Raw genomic sequence first — 18772 nt, forward strand, 5'->3', positions numbered from 1 at the left:
CCCAAAAGTTGAAACTTTACTTTCTTAAAAGCTCATTTTGTTTGACAATCTCATGAAAACTTGAGAACTTCTTAATTTAGAACTAGTATGCCTAGAAATTGTGCTAAGTGATAATGCCTCTTCTTTTTAAATTAAAAATCACCGAGATTGGCCAACCTAATATGAGACAGTGTTTTCAACCTAATGTGAGACACTGTCTTTGTGTCTGAAGTCTGTTTTCAGTTCTCAATGTTTTTTGTTCTACATATTAGTCTAATAGGTTTCACTTTCCACAAAGGCTCTTCCTGATGTTTTTGTTCTTAAATGTAAAGTCCTTTCCTTATGTACAAGTATGTTTTCCAGTTACATGTTTGTCCTCAAAGAGATGGTTGTTGTTTTTAAAGTCTACCTGCTTAAAAAGTAACATGAAAATTTCGATTAATGATACCTGAAAATGCAGCTTTGAGATTTTGCTAGTTGGTTTCAGTGTCAGTGCAACTGCTGCTTTTACGTACAGGAATCATTCCCAAGTCACTCACATTGTCAAGTTTCTTGACCTAGGACCGTGGTCAGCAAACTGCAGCTCGCGAGCCATATGCGGCTCTTTGGCCCCTTGAGTGTGGCTCTTCCACAAAATACCACGTGTGGGTGCGCACGTACAGTGCGATTGAAACTTCGTGGCCAGTGTGCAAAAGTCAGTATTTTGTGGAAGAGCCACACTCAAGGGGCCAAAGAGCCGCATGTGGCTCGTGAGCCGCAGTTTGCCGACCACTGAGTCCTAGGGTAGTGATGGTGAACCTATTTTTTGGTTGATTTTTCTTTGTTAAATGGCATTTAAATATATAAAATAAATATCAAAAACATAAATCTTTGTTTTACTATGGTTGCAAATATCAAAAAATTTCTATATGTGACACGGCACCAGAGTTAAGTTAGGGTTTTTCAAAATGCTGACACGCCGAGCTCAAAAGGTTTGCCATCACTGTCCTAGGGTATTCTAAAACCTATTCAGTCATTGCTTTCGCTTTGCTATATCAGGAAATGCTAGTATTTCAAGGGTAGCCACTTAAATACTAAGTAGTTTGGCTGCTAAATAATTTCTTAGTGATCTTTGTTTATTATTATTTTTAAATATGTTTTTGTTGATTTCAGAGAGAGAAGGGAGAGGTAGAGAGTGTTAGAAACATCTATGAATAGAGAGAATCATTGATTGGCTGCCTCCTGCACACCCCCTACTGGGAATTGAGCCAGCAATCTGAGTATGTGCCCTGACCGGGAATCGAATTGTGATCTCCTGGTTCATAGGTCAATGCTCAACCACTGAGCAACACCGCCCGGGTGTACTTTGTTTATTTTAAAACTAAAAGTTATGTTCGAAAAGACTTCACTTTTCAGTTTAAATTAATTTTCTTAGCAATTACATTACTACTTAGACCCAATAAATGAGATTTCCATTGGTGTTTCCTTTGTAGGCACAGTTCTCACAGGTAGGTCTGACTGCGTTCTGTATCCCTATGTGTGTGTGGTGGTGGTGTTTCGGGGGGGGGGGGGGTTGCATGGGACCAGGTGGTGGTGATTGACAGCTCCTGGATCTGTTCTTTGTGGCGTTTCATGCAAATCGTGTTTGATGAGACTGCTGCATCCAATTCCATTCCTTCTTGATTGTGGTCCGTGCAGCTGTGAACCCGGCATCATTCCATCTAGGACACTAGTCTTCCTTTTGAACTCGTCTTGTTGTTACCACTTGCCTGTATTGCCTCCTAATGATTAGCAGTTAAATCGGGGAAGGGATGATGGGCATTTTATCAGATGTAGGAGTGGTAGCAGGGAATGTGGGATAAGGTCCTTCCAGCTGTCAGACGTTGTCAGGCTTGCATGGAGAGAATGCACTTTAAAATGCAGGTGACATAATACCCACCATCCTCCATTTGGTGGTGTGTTTCTGATTAATCATGATTACCATATATTATCATACCATCGAATTTAATCATATCAGTGAATTCCCATCTGCAGCAGTAAGAGGAGCAGCTAAACACTGTGTAACAGTGATTAAATGTGGAGGTTATAAAGCATAGCACCCCTTCGACTGGACTGTGTCCTGTCAGCATACGTTGTGTGTTGGTAGAGATAGGGCGTAGTAGGATCCACACAAATAACTCTCAAAGGCTGGGGATGCTCATGGAAATCCTGAGATCAGTTCTTGTATTGTCACTGAGCCATACAGCCCTGTTGTAAAGACTGCATAGTACGATGTTGGGTTAACTATTTTGTTTAATGTTTGGCTAAGTAAAGCTGTTAGATTGAAATGAAAACCTTCCACAAATCCTGCCCAGGTGTATAGTTGCGTGTATAGTAGACTTAAATTTGGAATGCAGTTTGCCCATCTGTAATTCAGTAATTCACCCAGTGAAATGTTAACAACACAGAATGTCAAAGTCTCAGGGCTCCTGTGTGTTCAAGAAGATCTCTGTGGCCTGTTCTAGTGCTGTGTCCTGCAGAGCACACCAGTTGTTTTTGTTAATATTTATTTCCCAGAGTTCTTGAAGACCCATAGTTCTGTTCAGACATATTTTTAAGATAAATTTGGAAAGAGGCCCTATTCTATTATAAGGTACCTGAAAGTACTTCTTCCAAAAGATTAGGCTTTCTTTTTATTTAGAAAATGTAGTCCTTTTAATGTACAAGCCTGTGAATTTTAACAAGTGTGTGCAGTTGTGTCATTAGCATGGTTAGGCCTGGGAGCAGTGTTGTTCCCCAGAAACTCCCCTGCTGCCCCTCCCTAGCCCGGCAGCCTCCGCTCTGTGCCCAGTGCGCAGAACTGTCCATGCATTCAGGACCCTGTGGGATGCTGCCTTTTCAGTCTGGCATCTTTCACTTAGCACAGTGCGCTTGGGACTCACTCACCCACCTGGTTGCACGTGCCAGAGATGCATCCTTTTTTACTGATAAATATGATTCCATTGTAAGGATGCACTGGTTATCCGTTCCCCATTTGGACATTGGGTTATTTTGGTCTTCAGCTGTTACAAATGAAGCTGCTGTAAACATCTGTGTCTAGGTTTGTGTGAACATGGTTGTATGCAAATAGCTTGGAGTGGGATTGTGGGTTGTCTGTAGGTGACTTCCCAGATGAGGGTTTCACAGCAAGCAGACTGTGCCTTCTTTGACAGCCCGTACTACCGCCTCCTTGGAAATCAGTCCTGAGTGAGAGTCTGTCTCCTAGAGCGCACATTGCTGAAGGCCAGTGGCAGTGAGGAAGATTAGGAGAGAGTTCAGTATTCCAGATTTGCTCTGGGCCTGTGTTCAGCATATGCAGGAACCGTTTTCTCCACCGTACAGGTGGTGAGACTGAGGCTTGGAGGTAAAATTGCTGAGGTTCACATACTGGGAGCAGGAGGTCGGATTGGAACCAGGGTAGCCTGAGTCTCTTCATCATGCTGCACCTCCTCCCTCCCTCTCTCAGTCCTAAAACACTGCTCAGTGAACTGGGCAACAGCTAATGCGTCTGCAAGTTGAATCATCACTATATCAGACTGTAGCCATCACTTGGTGCTAAAGTGGAAAAGCTTGCTGTGCGGTGCTTGTCACTGGATGAGCTGTGGTGGGCAGAATGGGGTGCAGGAACAAAGGACTTTTCCTTTATGAAATACTAGAGGCCCAGTGTACGACACATCCATGCATGCGGTGGGGTGGGGGTCCCTCAGCCGGGCCTGTGCCCTTTTGCAGTCTGGGAGCCCTTGGAGGTGGGCCGCTGTGCTCATCAGCCAGGCTTGTGGCTGAGCTGCGCTCCCGCTGTGGGAGTGCACTGACCACCATGGGGCAGCTCCTGCGTTAAGCGTCTGTCTCCTGGTGGTCAGTGCTTGTCATAGTAACTGGTTGTTCCGCCGTTCGGTTGATTTGCATATTAGCCTTTTATTAAATAGGCTGTAAATAAATAGTCGTTAGTTTATCAAAAGCAATACTTTGTACTAAAGGAAGATGTTGTAACTTCACTGCATACTGTGCAGTAAGTCCATGTGGCCTGGGCTTAGCACTGGGCATATGTTGCTTCAAAATGTTTGCAGTGCATTTGTGACTATAAAAGTACCTTCTAGGAAAACCTATAGGTACAACCTGAAGGAAAAAGAAATCTAAGAACAATATTGAAGTAAGAGGATTAACTTTGTTATAGAGGGCTGTAATTTTAATTGTCAGGGGTCTCTAGTGGTCTGTTTTTTTTTTTTTTTTTCATTTAATCCATTTAATCAGAATTAACTGAGAGGCCTTCTTGAGTATCTGGTGTCTTATATAGTTCTTTGCATTTTAAGTGAGATTAAGGAATGAAAATATGTAGAGGAAGGTTGTAATTTATTGAAACATTCACGAAATTTCAATGATATTGTTAAGGTATTTAATTAGTGTTATTAAAATAGACCAACTGACCCTTTTAGGGAAGCTGATAAGTCATATAATAGCTGTTGGAGCCTCTTTATTCTCCGCATTATATGATTAACTTTGTGCTAAGCAATTTATGCAAAGTTTCCATCCTTTTTTTGAAGGGAAGTTATCAGTTCTTCCTGAATAGGATTAGTGTAGATAGCATCATGTAATTAGCAAGAGGTGAAAAAAGTGAGAGTACAATTTGTATAAGAATTACATGAAAGGGAACGATAATTTCTTAACTTGGATTTTTAAAGGAATATAAAGAAAAGCAAAACAGAAATTATTGGAAAGGATTAAGGCAGCCTTTTCTTTGAAAAGGTAGAATCACATTAGTACTAAAAGTTATGTTAAGTGAGGTATGTACAAAGCAATAACAGTCTTAAAATCTGCATTTGTAATTTATCCTTGATGCCCATGAAATGATAGAAGGTTACATAATGAATGATCACATCAAGAGGATCTCGCAGGCAGTGTCACACTTTGGCATCCAGGTGTCTTTGGTGTTATGTGAAGACAGATTGGGGCCATGGAAGAAAGAGAGGGTTATACTAGTATATCCAGAGCAGTGGTTCCCAAACTTATTTGGCCTACCACCCCCTTTCCAGAAAAAATATTACTCAGCCCCTGGAAATTAATTTTTTAAAAATTTTAATAGCAGTTACTCATCGCCCCCAAATGCACCTGTGGCCATCACCGCCCCCTGGATCGCTGCAGCGCCCACCGGGGGGCGGTAGTGCCCACTTTGGGAATCACTGATCCAGAGGCTCTAGGGTGTGTCCGGCCCATCTCGCCCATGTCTTGAGTTATTTAGTGATAGTGTAACTTCGGATAATTTACTTGTAATTCTATGAACCCGAGTTTCTTCCTACTTTAAGGAAAAGTTATTTGTTCTGCCTGTTTCTTGCTGTGGCATTTATGGAAGATACACTTTTAGTTTTGCCACCACTATATTTATGGAAGACAAACTGTTGTTCTCGTGTCACAGAAACCTCATTTATCAGTGACTTTAAACACCAAGCTTCTTAGTTTTTACATAAAAATGAGAAAGTTCTGAGTTGGTATGGCTATTCTGTGATGGTATCAGGGACCTGCCCATATAAATATGTGTGTATATATACACACACACATATGCACACATGTGCATATTTATTTATTTATTTATTACCAAATTCCAGGCGAAAGAGGAGGTAGGTGGGGCAGAGGGTGCTGCCTGTAAAGGCGGTCTTGTTCCATCTGTCTTGTTGGCCCAACTCAGTCACAGGGCCACCTTTGCTACAGCTTGGAATTTGGAGTTTTTAGCTGGGCACAGTGTCGTCCTGTCACCGAGGAAGCAGTGAGGATGAGCACTAGGTACGCAATGAGCAGTCTTTTCCATGAGGTCAAATGTAAGTTGTGAAGAAAAAGGACGCCTGTGTCCAAAATGAAACCGAGCTGTGAGGACAGGACTACCTCCCCTTTGTGAAATGTTTCTTCTGTTCTCAAAAGGCAGTGCTGAGAGCAGCCCATGAGTGCTTTCAGGACTTAGGTTTAACATTGCATGTTCATTTCAGTGTTCAGGTTCTCCAGTTCTGTTGTCCACTGACGCTCCAGGTGGCTAGGAAGGGCCTCCTGTCCTCTCCAGAGGAGCTGCCCTCTGTGGTCATGGACTTGCCTTCTGAGTAGTATCTTGTGTCAACTGCCCTTTTTTCTAACCCGCCGCCTTCTGGCCCTTATGGGCTTCTTCCTGGTGGGTCTGACTGCACTGACCACTAAGTCCATCTCTCCTAGGGTCGGCTCTCTCCTCTGTACAGCTCGGCCTGTGCTAGTTTCTCTGGAGCCTGGCCCCTGTTGTCCTCTACCTGGCTGGCCCAGGGTACCACACCTTGTCACAGGTTCAAGGTTATGCCCACAAAAATCCCTTTTTTCCCATTCTTGTTCTGTTGAACCAGCTTCCAGAGCCAGAATTTTCCTTGTTTACTCAACTCGAGTCAGCTGCTTCTTTTAGGCTGTAGGTAGCATCTCTGGTCCCACCCCTTCAGCAGTCCCTCATAGGCTGATGAGGTAAGAACTGCTAATGCCTTCTGTCCATTCCGGTCAGCCATTGGATTTCTGTACAAGGATACATCTGGGATTATCAAACATCGGCACAGATAAAGGGATGTGAAGATGCATTTCAGCCATTTGCTGTTGATGACCAACAATAGAGAGCGTAGGGGTTCTGGAGGTGTAGGTGTCCAGGAGAGTCCAGGCCCCTCCGCTTCCTAACCTTGTGCTGAGTGTGAGGTGTGTAACTGCTCAGGAGGTTTTTGTGAATGGAGTGTCTGCCCCACAGGCTATTGGGGTTGACTGACCCACTCACACATCTCTGCTGTTAGCTCACAGCGGCAGTGTGGGCTGAGCCTGAAGTGATGGCGGCAGAGCCCAGGTGGGGTCTGGGTGCCCAAGATTGGTAAGGGCATTAGGGGAGCAGGGCAGGAAGGGGTGGAACCTTGGAGTTTTCTGCCCTGGGGTAGAAGGCCATTTGGAGGGACAGTCTTAGGGAGCAGCCCCAGGTGTCCAGCATGGGGATATCAGCCAGAGAGCACTTGCTGACACTCCCAGACCCTCAGGGGCTTGGCACTAGGAAGTGGCTTCATTCAGTTCTCATCCTCTGGACTCTTTCCTCTGACCCTCAGGCTCCTCATTCTGGCAGGAGGGGAAAAGTGGGGATCAGTCAGGCAGGTTTGTGTGGAACTGGCCATTACTTCTGATCACATTCCATTTGCCAAAACTTGGCCACACAGCACAGTCCTTGCAGGCCCGACTGGGAAATGCTGCCTGGCTGGTGTGGGGAGGAAGACTCAGCACAGACGGATGAGCCACCAATGTCCTGGTTGGAGGGAAGGTGGCTGTTTTTCCGCAAACCAACAAGCACCATAAATACAGGTTTGTGTTCTCTTAGCACCCATGGTCCTGCAGCAATTTCCACTCTTGATGTCCAGCCTTAGAGCAAAGCCATTTCTTATAACTTGGGCAAATTTAGATATAGATATCTGTGTGTATAATGGCTTTATATTTTTATATTTATTTTTGTTAATTCTTACCTGAGGATATTTTTTCCATTGCTTTTCAGAGACAGTAGAAGGGTGGGAGGGGGATAGAGAGAAACTTTGATGTGAGAGACACATTAATTGTTGCTTCCCCCACTCGCCCTGACTGGTGAGAATGAACCTGAAACCCAGGTACATGCCCTTGACCGGGAATCAAACCCCAGACACTGCTCAGACTCCTGGGGTGTATGGTCCAACCATTGAGCCACATTGGCCAGAGCTATCATAATCTATACTAGAGGTCCGGTGCACGGATTCATGCACCAGTGGGGTCCCTCAGCCTGGCCTGCGAGGATCAGGCTGAAACTGGCTCTCCGACATCCCTGAAGGGTCCTGGATTGCGAGAGGGTGCAGGCCAGGCCGAGGGACCCCACCGATGAACGATCAGGGCCAGGGAGGGACCTTGGGAGGGCTCCAGGGTGTGTCCAGCCTGTCTCGCCCAGTCCCGATTGGGGCCAGCCAGCTGGGGAGGGACTGTGGGAGGTTGGCTGGCTGGGAAGGGACTGCAGGAGGGCTCTAGGGTGTGTCTGGCCCATCTCGCCCATTCCCATTGGCCGGACCCCAGCAACAAGCTAACCTACCAGTTGGAGCCTCTGTCCCCTGGTGGTCAGTGCGCATCATAGTGACTGGTCAAACGGTCAAACGAATGGTTGGAGACTTAGCATGTTGGCTTTTATTATACCTATACTAATAATAGACAAAGATGTAAATTGACTGTCCCTTTGTGACACACCAAGCCAATCAGGAGTGAGTATGACAAAGATGGTGGGCCTGTGGGCAGCGCGCAGGCGCCGAGCAGCCAGGGGGCAGGGCGGATGCCCGCTGTGGAGACGCGGAGGGCATTCCTGCCCCCCTGGTCGCTCTGGGCCTATGTGCGCAGGCACCGAGCAGCCTGGGTCCCAGGGATGCCACTGGAGTGTCCGGTCCTGTCAGCCTGGTCTGGGGGCGGCTGAAGTTCCCAGTCCTTTTCGTTTCTGCAGCCCCTGGACTGGAAGTGAAAACCAAGAGCGCGGGGAGCACCAGGAATTCTGGGAATCGTAGTTCTGGTGGCAGCCCATGGACCGGAAGCAGAAGCCCAGTGCGCAGGGAGCACCAGGAATGCTAGGAATCGTAGTTCTGGTGGCAGACGCGTTGTGAGATTTCCTAGACACTAAAGCAAAGTGAGCCTGGAGCAAGTTACTGTTGCGGGTGGGGGATGGAGGGAGAGCAAAGGTGAGAGACATAAGTAAAATCAGAGTGTCGAGGAAAAATTAAAGGGAAGATATCCTAAAACTTCCAGGAAATCTCGACCAATGGAGCAAAGATAAAAAAAAGACCTCTAATATTCTGTGAGCACAAAACCAAACTGGGTTGGGGTCTCAGACAATTCGCTCATATGATTGCAAAGACAGACAGAAACTCCCGGATTGGAGAGGGCTCCCCTGAGGGCACCCAGATTGGAGAGGATGCAGATTGGGCTGAGGGACCCACCCCCCGTGCATGAATCTTAATGTACTGGGCCCTTAGTCCTATCTAATAAAAGAGAAACATGGTAATTAGCCATACATCCGCTACCCTTCCCATTGGCTAATCAGGGCGATATGCAAATTAACTGCCAGCCAAGATGGCGGCCGGCAGCCATGCACTGAAGCGAACAGGGAGGCTTGCTTGCTCCAGTGACGGCGGACTCCAACGTTCCCCGCCTGACTTGCCGGCCTCTCAGCTGCAACTCTAAGCAACTATGTTGCAAATATAGAAGCTAAACAAAACCCCAGAAACCTGCTTTAGTCAGCCGGGCTTCAGCCAGCCGGACTGCAACATTGTATCAAATACAGAAGGTAAACAAAGGCCAGAAACCTGCTTTCAGCAGCAGAGGCCTCAGAGCTAAAGCTGGCCCAGAATAAAAAAAGAAAAAAAGAAAAAAAGGAGCGGTTAGTCACCCGCCAGCCTGAAAACGGCCCTCAGCCCCTCAGCCAGACTGGCCAGGCACCCCAGTGGGGACCCCCACCCTGATCCAGGACACCCTTCAGGGTAAACCAGCTGGCCCCCACCCGTGCACCAGGCCTCTATTCTATATAGTAAAAGGGTAATATGCCTCCCAGCACCGGGATCAGCGGAGCCGCGAGGCCTCCTGGCACCAGATCAGCATGACAGGGTGCAGCGCCCAAACCCCCTGATCGCCCTGCGGCTCTGTGTGTGACAGGGGGTGGTGCCCCAACCCCCCACCCCCCCCACGGGCCCTGCTGTGTGTGTGACGGGGTAGAGCCATAACCTCCCCATCGGCCCTGCCCTGAGTGTGACAGTGGTGGCGCCCCAACCCCCTGATCGGCCTTGTTCTGTGTGACGGGGCGGTGCCCTAACTCCCCTATGGGCCTTACTCTGTGCGTGACAGGGAGGAGCTCCCCAACCCCTTGATGGGCCTTGTTCTGTGCGTGAGGGGGGGGGGGGGGCAGTGCCCCAACCCCCTGATTGGCCCTGCTCTGTGCATCACAGGGGGTGGCCCCGCAACTTCCCCATTGACCCTGCCTTGAGTGTGACAGGGGGCGGTGCCCCAACCCCCCAATCAGCCCTACCCTGAGCGTGACTGATGGTGGCATCGCAACCTCCCAATCCGCCCTGCTCTGTGCATGACAGGGGGCAGCGCCCCAACTCCCCAATCAGCCCTGCTCTGAGCCCGACCAGGGGCTGCACCTAGGGATTGGGCCTGCCCTCTGCCACCCGGGAGCAGGCCTAAGCCAGCAGGTCGTTATCTCCCGAGGGGTCCCAGACTGCGAGAGGGCACAGGCCGGGCTGAGGGACCCCCCCTTCCCCCCCGAGTGCACAAATTTTTGTGCACCGGGCCTCTAGTAGGATATATAAAAGCCTAAGCGACTGTTTGACTATTCATCCAGTGCTGTGATGCACACTGACCGCCAGGGGGCAGATGCTCAGTGTACAGGCATGGAAACATAGAACAGACTGATGAATCTCAGAGGGGAGGGGAGAGGGCAGGAAGAGATTAACCAGCGATCTTGTATGCATACTAGAGGCCTGGTGCACGGATTTGTGCACCGGTGGGGTCCTTCGGCCTGGCCTGCGGGGATCGGGCCGAAACCGGCAGTCTGACATCCCCTGAGGGGCCCTGGATTGGGAGAGGGCGCAGGCCAGGTCGAGGGACCCCACAGATGCATGAATCTGTGCACCGGGCCTCTAGTATTTTTTATAAACTAAAATATTTTGTTTTTATGTTTTATAAATGACTATATATTTGTCTTATTCATAGATGTCTATATCTGTGTCATGCCATGTGGGTAGAATGATAATGTTTCCATTGTGCAGACTCACTCCTATATTTCACTTTTCCTTGAGCATTTTCTGGTTTAAAGTGTTGATCTGTGTTTACTGTTAGAATGGGCTCTGCTGAAAATGCCTGGTGGATACTCTATGTGTGGGTGAACAGTTAGGACTGAGCTCCACCTTTTCAGGAAAATGAAGTGTTTCTCATTTTGCTTGGGGCCTCCTGTGTGGTTTTTATGAGCGTCACACATCTTAAAGGTGTGTTCCTCCTTGGTTGGTCTGCAGCCAGGAAGGGGAGCTGGCCTGCACTCTGCCCTTCTCACCAGTGCTGGACGTGGGCCCCACGCTCTCCTCCTGGCTTTTATTCTTCAGAGGGCACCGGTGTTCTCTAAAGTGGGCAGATGGTTGCCGGGTGAAGGAGACGCCTCTGTGTTCCCTCGCTTTTCCTCTCTAATTATATGATACTAGCGGCCCAGTGCATGAAAATTCATGCACTGGAGGGGGTTCCCTCAGCCTGACCTGCCCCCTCTCACAGTCTCCGAGCCCTCAGGAGCAGAGGCGACCCGGTGATCAGGGGCGGGCGATGCCCCGTTACACCTCTGCTGCCGCCACTGCCGGCAGCGCAAGCATTGACCGGCCCTGGTTACCTGACCCTCGGATTGGCCCTGGGCGGCTGGGGGGCTGAGGGGACTGAGTGCCACCATCTTGTGGCTGTGGGCACTGCCATCTTTGAGGGCGGGGTGGTCAATTAGCATATTTCCTCCTTATTGGCTGTGGGCACCGCCATCTTTGAGGGCAGGGCAGTCAATTAGCATATTCCCTCCTTATTGGCTGTGATTGTCACCATCTTTGAGGGTGGACAGTCAATTAGCATATTCCCTCCTTATTGGCTGTGGGCACCACCATCTTTGTGATGGCATGATGGTTAGTTAGCATATTCCCTCTTTATTAGATAGGATCATTACCGTGACCTTAAGTGACTTCTGTCCTGGAGCTAAGTCCAAGATCTAGGTTCTGTTCACGTTGGCTTACCCCGGTCCTCGTGCACTGTGTGTACCCCAAATATGCTCAGCTTGGAGCCTCAGGGCTGCTTGCCCAGCCCCTCCCCACTATGTCTCAGCTCCTTTATTTCCTTCCTGAAGCATCCAGCCATTCACTGACTGGACTGCCTTGTGGGCAGCCAGGTGTTGACCATGCTTTGGTAGTCCATGTTCCAGTGTGGGGCCGGCACCTCCTTGCTCTTAGAAATAGGCAGTTTATCCATCCATCCATCTGTGAAATTCGGGGGGTGTGGGGGAGCATTTGGTCCGGGAGCTATATAAGACCCACGAAATCATTTGGTGTGGCCCTGCCAAGGCATTAAGGGTAGGTTAATTAAATGTTTTAGAACAAATATAGCAGCCTAATTTTTAAGTTGATAATTTTGTATGGCCGTGAGTGATGTTATAAATATGCAGATTGCCCTGGGCAGAAAAAAGGTTCCCCACCCCTGTATTAAATATTTGTAAGCGTCTGTGTGACAGGCTCTGTGCCAAGCATGGAAATAACCTGGCATTGAGGGGCACAGAGAAATGGGAGCAGAGTTAAGAGAGATTTAGGAGGTGAATTCCTGGGCTAGGCCACACCTTATGTGAGCAGGCTTTCTGGTTTGAAATTAGAATGAGGATGCAGGAAGGGATCTATGCTGATTTGTCTTTCACTTGATCAGGAAACACATAATTGTCAGAAGCTGTGTATTACACCTATGGTGGAATGTTGTCTGCAAAATTGTATTATAAAAATGACAATGCCAGGCACAGTGAGGTTTCATTATTGCTGGGGACTGTCATAAGTACTTCGTGCATGTTCCTGTAACTTCTCCCAGGAGATAGGACTGTTTTACAGATGGGAATACCGAGGCCCAGAGAGGTTCAGTCATGTGCTCAGGGCTGTGCTAGTGAGTGGGAAGGCCGGAGACACAGGCCTATCAGTTGAGCATTCTCACTTACTAGGATAAAGGATAAAGGATCATAGAATAAAGTTCTGGTTAAATATTACTGCTAAAAAAAAAAAATATTACTGCTGAAGAAAGAGTCCATAACATTTGAATACCTGTGTGTATCTGGTTAGACAGCACATGGATAATTAAAGAAAAGACGGTTTGGGGAAGTGATGAAAACACAATATTAAAATTCCAAAGGGGCCAAGATATGTGATCCCAATATATTTTCAGTTTAATACCAAAAAATGTCTTTAGAGTTTATGAATATTTAAAATAGTCTCCCAGGAAATCTGCAAGTGCTTAGAGACCCGAGAAATAAGGTACCTAGTTCTTAGACATCTTGAAGTTTCTGTTGAAAACTAAACCACTTCAGTCTCTCTTTGAATTTGTTCCTGTAATTGAGCAGGCACTTCCAGAAGAGGGTGAAGGGGTAAAGGAGAGAACACTTTTCTTAGCTCCACTCGTGGCAGAGTCAGAATCTAAACTCAGCAGACCTCCTGTCTGCATTGGGGGAAGCCAGTCTGCTCTTCCAGCTGCGTTTGGCCTTATTTGTAATGAGAAAACCAATTGTGGGAGGACTGGGAAGTCACTCTCTAATGGAAGGAGGAGGGGAAGGTTACATAGAGGCCTGGGACAGCCACGGCATGGCCAGCTCTGTTCAGAGCCTCAGCAGCAAGCTTCCCGAGACGGGTGGCAGTGAAGTGCAATCATGGAATTCATAAAGGACCACAGACGCCAGGAGAAACCAGGTATTTTCTAGTTCTTTGTGCGCCGGGTAAGGAAAGTAGCAATAGCTATCAAGGCTTCTCGTATGAAATGAGGAAGAAAGCCGTGTTTACTAGTCAAGACAGAGAGTCAGGAACCTTCCAAACATCTTCTAATTGTGAGCAAAAGCACAGCTCATTACATAGTGGTGACCGACACAGGTATAGACGCAGTAGCCTAATGCTTCCATCTGGCTGTAATTCAGCATACTTGTCCTATTTTTTAAATGAGAAATCTGACCAGATGTAGTAATAGAGTGGTCTTTCCATTTTCTGTATGACTTTAAGAACACGAAGAGACCCAGTGCTTCCGAGAGTTGGCTTGGACCCTGAGGTTCTCCAGACCAGTTCTCTTGGACCGTCCCCAAAGCAGCAGCGCCCCTGCTGATAGCCACTTCTGTACAGAGGGGCTTTTGGGGGGTTTGCATGGGCACTGTTGCATTGCTGAGATCCATCCCCCCAAATCTCTCTCCTGTGCAGACCACACCCATCTATTTATAAATGACCACAATAAAGTATTTGGGGAGAGCTATTGTGCTTTAAAGGTTGAAAATGTTTTGTCATTTGTCTTCATGTAGGTGTTAATATTTTACTAATTTGTAAGTTAAAACCTCATGAAAAATAACTTTCTCATTTGGAACATTTAAATCTCAGTGATTTCTTTGACCTTTTACATTAGTAGCTTGTTTCAGGCTGTGGTGCTGTCCCGCTCATGTCTTAGGAGCATGCTTGTGATCTGTGGGTTTTGCATTTCTCACTGTAAATTATTTTAATGAATCTTATCCTGTCCCTTCTGTACTTACTGTTTGAAACTTTTTCCTGGTGTCCCCTCCCCCAGAAGAGGCACAGTCAAGTATAGATGGAAACAGTTTGAATCCGCTGCTTAGGTGACAGAGGCTTTATTGAGCGGGTGAGGGGTGCTGATTGGTCGCCACATTGCATGTGTGGAGGCAGGGTGACCAGTCAAACCTTGCCACAAAACAGGGCAGGCAATTTGTAACTTTATTTTCAGTGCCACTTCAAGAGAAATGGTTTAAACATTTTTAAAAAAAATAGGACCTTGGTTGCTAATTTGTTACCAGAAAGTTTGGAAGATAATTTTAAACCAAGTTTTGAAATATATATATGTGAGAAAAAAGATATATGAAACTGAAGATAGGATACTAATGCTGTATTTTATAAATAAATCCTTTAAAACACATATTCTGTCTAGTTACCTGTTGAAATACATGTGTACATAAATGCACAGTACCTATTTTGTTGACTTCAAACAGAAAATCAGAAAATTTTTAAAAATCTTCACCTGAGGATATTTTTCCCATTAATTTTTAGAGAGAGTAGAAAGGAGGAAAGGGGGGAGAAGGGGAGGGAGGGAGGGAGGGAGGGAGAGAGAGAGAGAGAGAGAGAGAGAGAGAGAGACAGACAGACAGACAGACATTGATGTGAGAGACACGTTAATCTGTTGCCTCTTGAATGGGCCCTGCCTGGGACCGGGAATCAAACTTGTAACCCAGGAATCCCTTGACCAGGAATTGAACCCGAGATGCTTCCGTGCATGGGCCGATGCTCTAACCACTGAGCACACCAACCAGGACAAAATAAAAATCTTTTTAGAACAAGAGGAAAGTATGGGGCCATGGCAGAAAGGAGGCAAGCTCATTGGAAGTCCTCATGCGCATTTGATAAGTAACAGTGTGAGACAGTCACGCTATCAGCGTTTTTTTTCTAGCTTAGTATTACCATAGTAAAAATATTAAATATTGAAGAATATCCATGTCAAAGCATTATATTGGTAAAGTCTCAAATTAACGTGAGAAAATGTGTACATTTACTTGTAATATGATTGCATCTGTTGTGTGTTCTCACTTGTACATTTTACACTTCTCAGTTACTGAACGTTTATTGCTCTGGTAGTCTCATTTGATGTCCTTAATCTAGAGGTGAGAAGTGGCAATCCCTAATGTCAAACATTGGTAAGGTGAGAATTCCCTTGATTTCACTTAAAGTAACAAAGACTATAAGAATTTAATCTCGGGGGCTTCCTATTCCATATGTTTTAATAAGTACCTAGTGTCCTATATATTAAAGAGCTAATATGCAAATGGTCATCACGCCCTTGCGCCCTCGCGCCAGGGCTGGGGTACCTGAGGCTGCATCCCCCTGCCCGGTGGGGCTTGACAGGGGACCTGAGGCCGCACCCCCCACCCAGCAGGGCTTGACGGGGGTGGGGCCGGCTGGGTCTGGGTCTCCCGTGATTTCGAGGTGTGTGTGGGTGGGTGGGGACTTGACTCTGGGTCCCACGGTGCGCCCCAGACTCTGACAGGAGGGAGATTTTCATATACATTTTACTAATTTTCTTTCATCTCTGACACTTATATTATAGAGAAAGGGCAAATAGCAATATTAAAATATTTTCTCTAATTCCCTTTTAATGTCCACGAATTTCGTGCACCGGGCCATTAGTTTGTTTTTATAAAGATGTAATATTTGTGCTTAAACATAATTTTTTTAACATCATATAGTCATGGGTCTTACAGGTTTGTGTTTATACTCGTGTTCATTTTGTATTATTCATGCAATGCCATGGGTCGAGCACATCCTTAAAGGGAGAAGGAAGGCAAATGTAGTTTGCAAAAGCTTTTCAACGTTTTAAAATATGTCACAGCTAATTGTATTAGTAATCAAATGACAGAAAACGCATTAGAATTTTATGAGAAGGGAGTGTGGTTTTAAAAAGTTGAGAAATGTTCGGCCAGCATGGCTCAGTGGTTGAATGTCGACCTATGAACCAGGAAGTCACCGTTCGATTCCAGGTCAAGGCACATGCCCAGGTTGCAAGCTCAATTCCCAGTGTGGAGCGTGCAGGAGGCAGCTGATCAATGATTCTCTCTCATCATTGATGTTTCTATCTCTTTCTCTCTTCCTCTCTGAAATCAACAAAAATTACTTTTTAAAAATTGAGAAATAATGGCTGAGTTTCAAGGAATGAGGTGTTATTAAATAGAAATTATTTTGGTGATGTGTATATTAATGAATTCTTTCTAGAGGAGGGGAAATTGTGAGGCCTTTCTTTCTTTTAAATCTTTATTGTTGAAAGTATTACATATGACCTCTTCTTCCCCCATTGACTCCCTCCAGTCTGCCTCTGTCCCCCACCTCAGGGTGAGGCCTTCTTTCTATGCATCCAAAAATGTGAGGCATTATTAAGCAAATGTTTGTTTTTAAAAATCTTTGACTTTTCGAAAGACCAGCTGAAAATAAAGTAATTTTAGTTTACCTATAGAGTTTTACTAGTAAACATTTTGCTACTAAATAATGTTTATCTTTAAGAGTTTAGAAATTTTTATCCAGTGGAATCCAACTATGTAATATTTCTTTTGTAGTAGCGTGGTTTCTTATACATTTCACATTTTCCTGTTTTGTCAGAGATTGCTAATTTTTGTTGTAGTATAAATTCTGTTATTTTGCCTTCTTTTGAAGTAAAGCAGCTCGATATCTGTAGCTTATGGTTGTGTTAAAAAGGTAGCAAAGAATAGCATGTTTGAGAAGATAAATATCAGGAACATCCAAATGAGGCATTGTGTCTTTCGGATGAAAAGGCAAGAAGGTCAATAATTACCCGGATTTCAATAAGCTTAAAAAGAATGTTCTTTTGGTGCTGTAGACATATGAAAACAAGGAATTAATTTTTAGATGCTGTGTTTTGATGTTTGACTGTTTCATATGGCTGAATCATTTACTTTGTTAACATGTAGTTATGAACTGGGGGGGATGGGGGCTAAGGGAGATAAGTTAATTGATGTTTTCAGGGGAAAACTCGGCTCCATGTACAGGGTATTTTTCTGCCTGTCATCTTCTTTCCCTGTTGTTCTTTAGGGCCCTCCAGAATTCGCACAGCACACCCCTGGACCGGTTCCCAACAATTTTAGCCAGCCCCCACGGCTTCCTCTGCAGGACCAGTGGAGAGCACCACCCCCTCCCCAGGAGCGAGACCCCTTCTTCTTAGGAGGTAAGGGACAGTGATGGGCCTGGACACACTTCTGTTTTAAACTGAATTTAGCTCCCATGAGGAGCTTTTGTTAAGCATCCAGTTCTTGTGCCCTAGCACTTCTGCCTGTCATTTCCAGTGCTAACAGTGGACAGGACTGGTGTCTGAAATGTGAACTTCACATACACAAAAGGAAATCAGTTCTAGAAAATGACTAGTGAAGCAGTGGAGAAGTAAGGGGAAATCTAGGATTCTTTTCAAGCATTCGCACCCTGCCACCACTTGGAATTTTGTCTGTAGGAAGACTGTGTGCACCAGCTTTCTACAGAGTGCACGTTCTGTATAGCCAGAGGGTGACATCCTGGTGCCTTTCAGTTTCAGGTGAACCTCGTTTCCCGAGTCATCTCTTTCTGGAGCAGCGAAGCCCCCCACCACCGCCACCCCCTCCAACACTTCTCAGCAGCGCTCACCCGGTGCCCACGCCCAGTCCCTTACCATTCACTCAGCCCGGACCAGCTTTTAATCAGCAAGGACAGCAGCCCGTGTTCCCTAGAGAGAGGCCTGTGAGGCCCACCCTGCAGCCTCCAGGTCCCGTGGGCCTGCTGCACTTCAGCCAGCCAGGGTCCGCTGCCACGCGGCCTTTCATTCCTCCTCGACAGCCCTTCCTGCCAGGCCCCGGACAGCCATTTCTGCCCGCACACGCACAGCCTAACCTGCAGGTACTCGGGGCGGGTGGGCTGTGGGGCAGGTGGCCTGTGGAGGAGGAGGAGGGTGCTGCAGGTCTGGGTCTGGTGTTTTTGAAGACAAAGTTTCATATTTTTATTCTAGTCTCCTAAGATCGGGAGGTTATTTAAAGAAGAAGGCTATTAACTGTTTACAACAGATCATCTCTTGACAGTATTGGTTATCTCCTTAGTCATAGGGGAAATGGAAAAGGTGATTGTGAATTTTGGGGAAGTGAAAACATTCATTATTAAGATTTTAAAGTTTTATTAATGGCTGTACTGCTAATATAAGTAGGATGTATTTTGACAATATCTTTGCTCATCACTGGAAGTCGTATAAGGTTTACAGGGGAAATAAAGTTGTTTGTCAGCTGATATGACTGCAGTGTGCAGTGGAAGGTTCCCCCTGGGGGAAGTGTTGCTGTTCCTTCCTCCTCGTTGGATGAGTTTGAGTGCCCTCTGCTGGTGAGCTCTCTCATGGGCGGCCTGGATGTGTGAGCTCCTCCTTCCCAGCACTTTTCTGTTTGTGCTTGAAGCAAAGGATTAAATACATGATGGTGGCGTGCCTGAAGCAGCTTAGGAACACAGAG

The 18772-nt window shown here is 46.4% G+C and overlaps 1 protein-coding gene across 6 annotated transcripts in view; it reads left to right on the forward strand.

The window, feature by feature from the left end:
• The window catches only part of RBM33 (RNA binding motif protein 33), a 114631-nt gene that overhangs the window by 59227 nt on the left and 36632 nt on the right, over positions 1–18772 (forward strand). For all 6 annotated transcript variants that reach the window (XR_002826309.1, XM_023744273.1, XM_023744270.1 and 3 more), the window contains exons 10-11: positions 17346–17478; positions 17833–18176. Coding sequence is in view for 5 of the 6 variants with exons in the window: in XM_023744273.1 (XP_023600041.1) it covers positions 17346–17478; positions 17833–18176 (477 nt within the window). In the remaining variant the exon portion in view is untranslated. The remainder of the gene's footprint in view (positions 1–17345; positions 17479–17832; positions 18177–18772) is intronic.

This window comes from Myotis lucifugus, unplaced genomic scaffold (assembly GCF_000147115.1).
Source record: "Myotis lucifugus unplaced genomic scaffold, Myoluc2.0 scaffold_442, whole genome shotgun sequence".
NCBI classification, from domain to species: Eukaryota; Metazoa; Chordata; class Mammalia; order Chiroptera; family Vespertilionidae; genus Myotis; species Myotis lucifugus.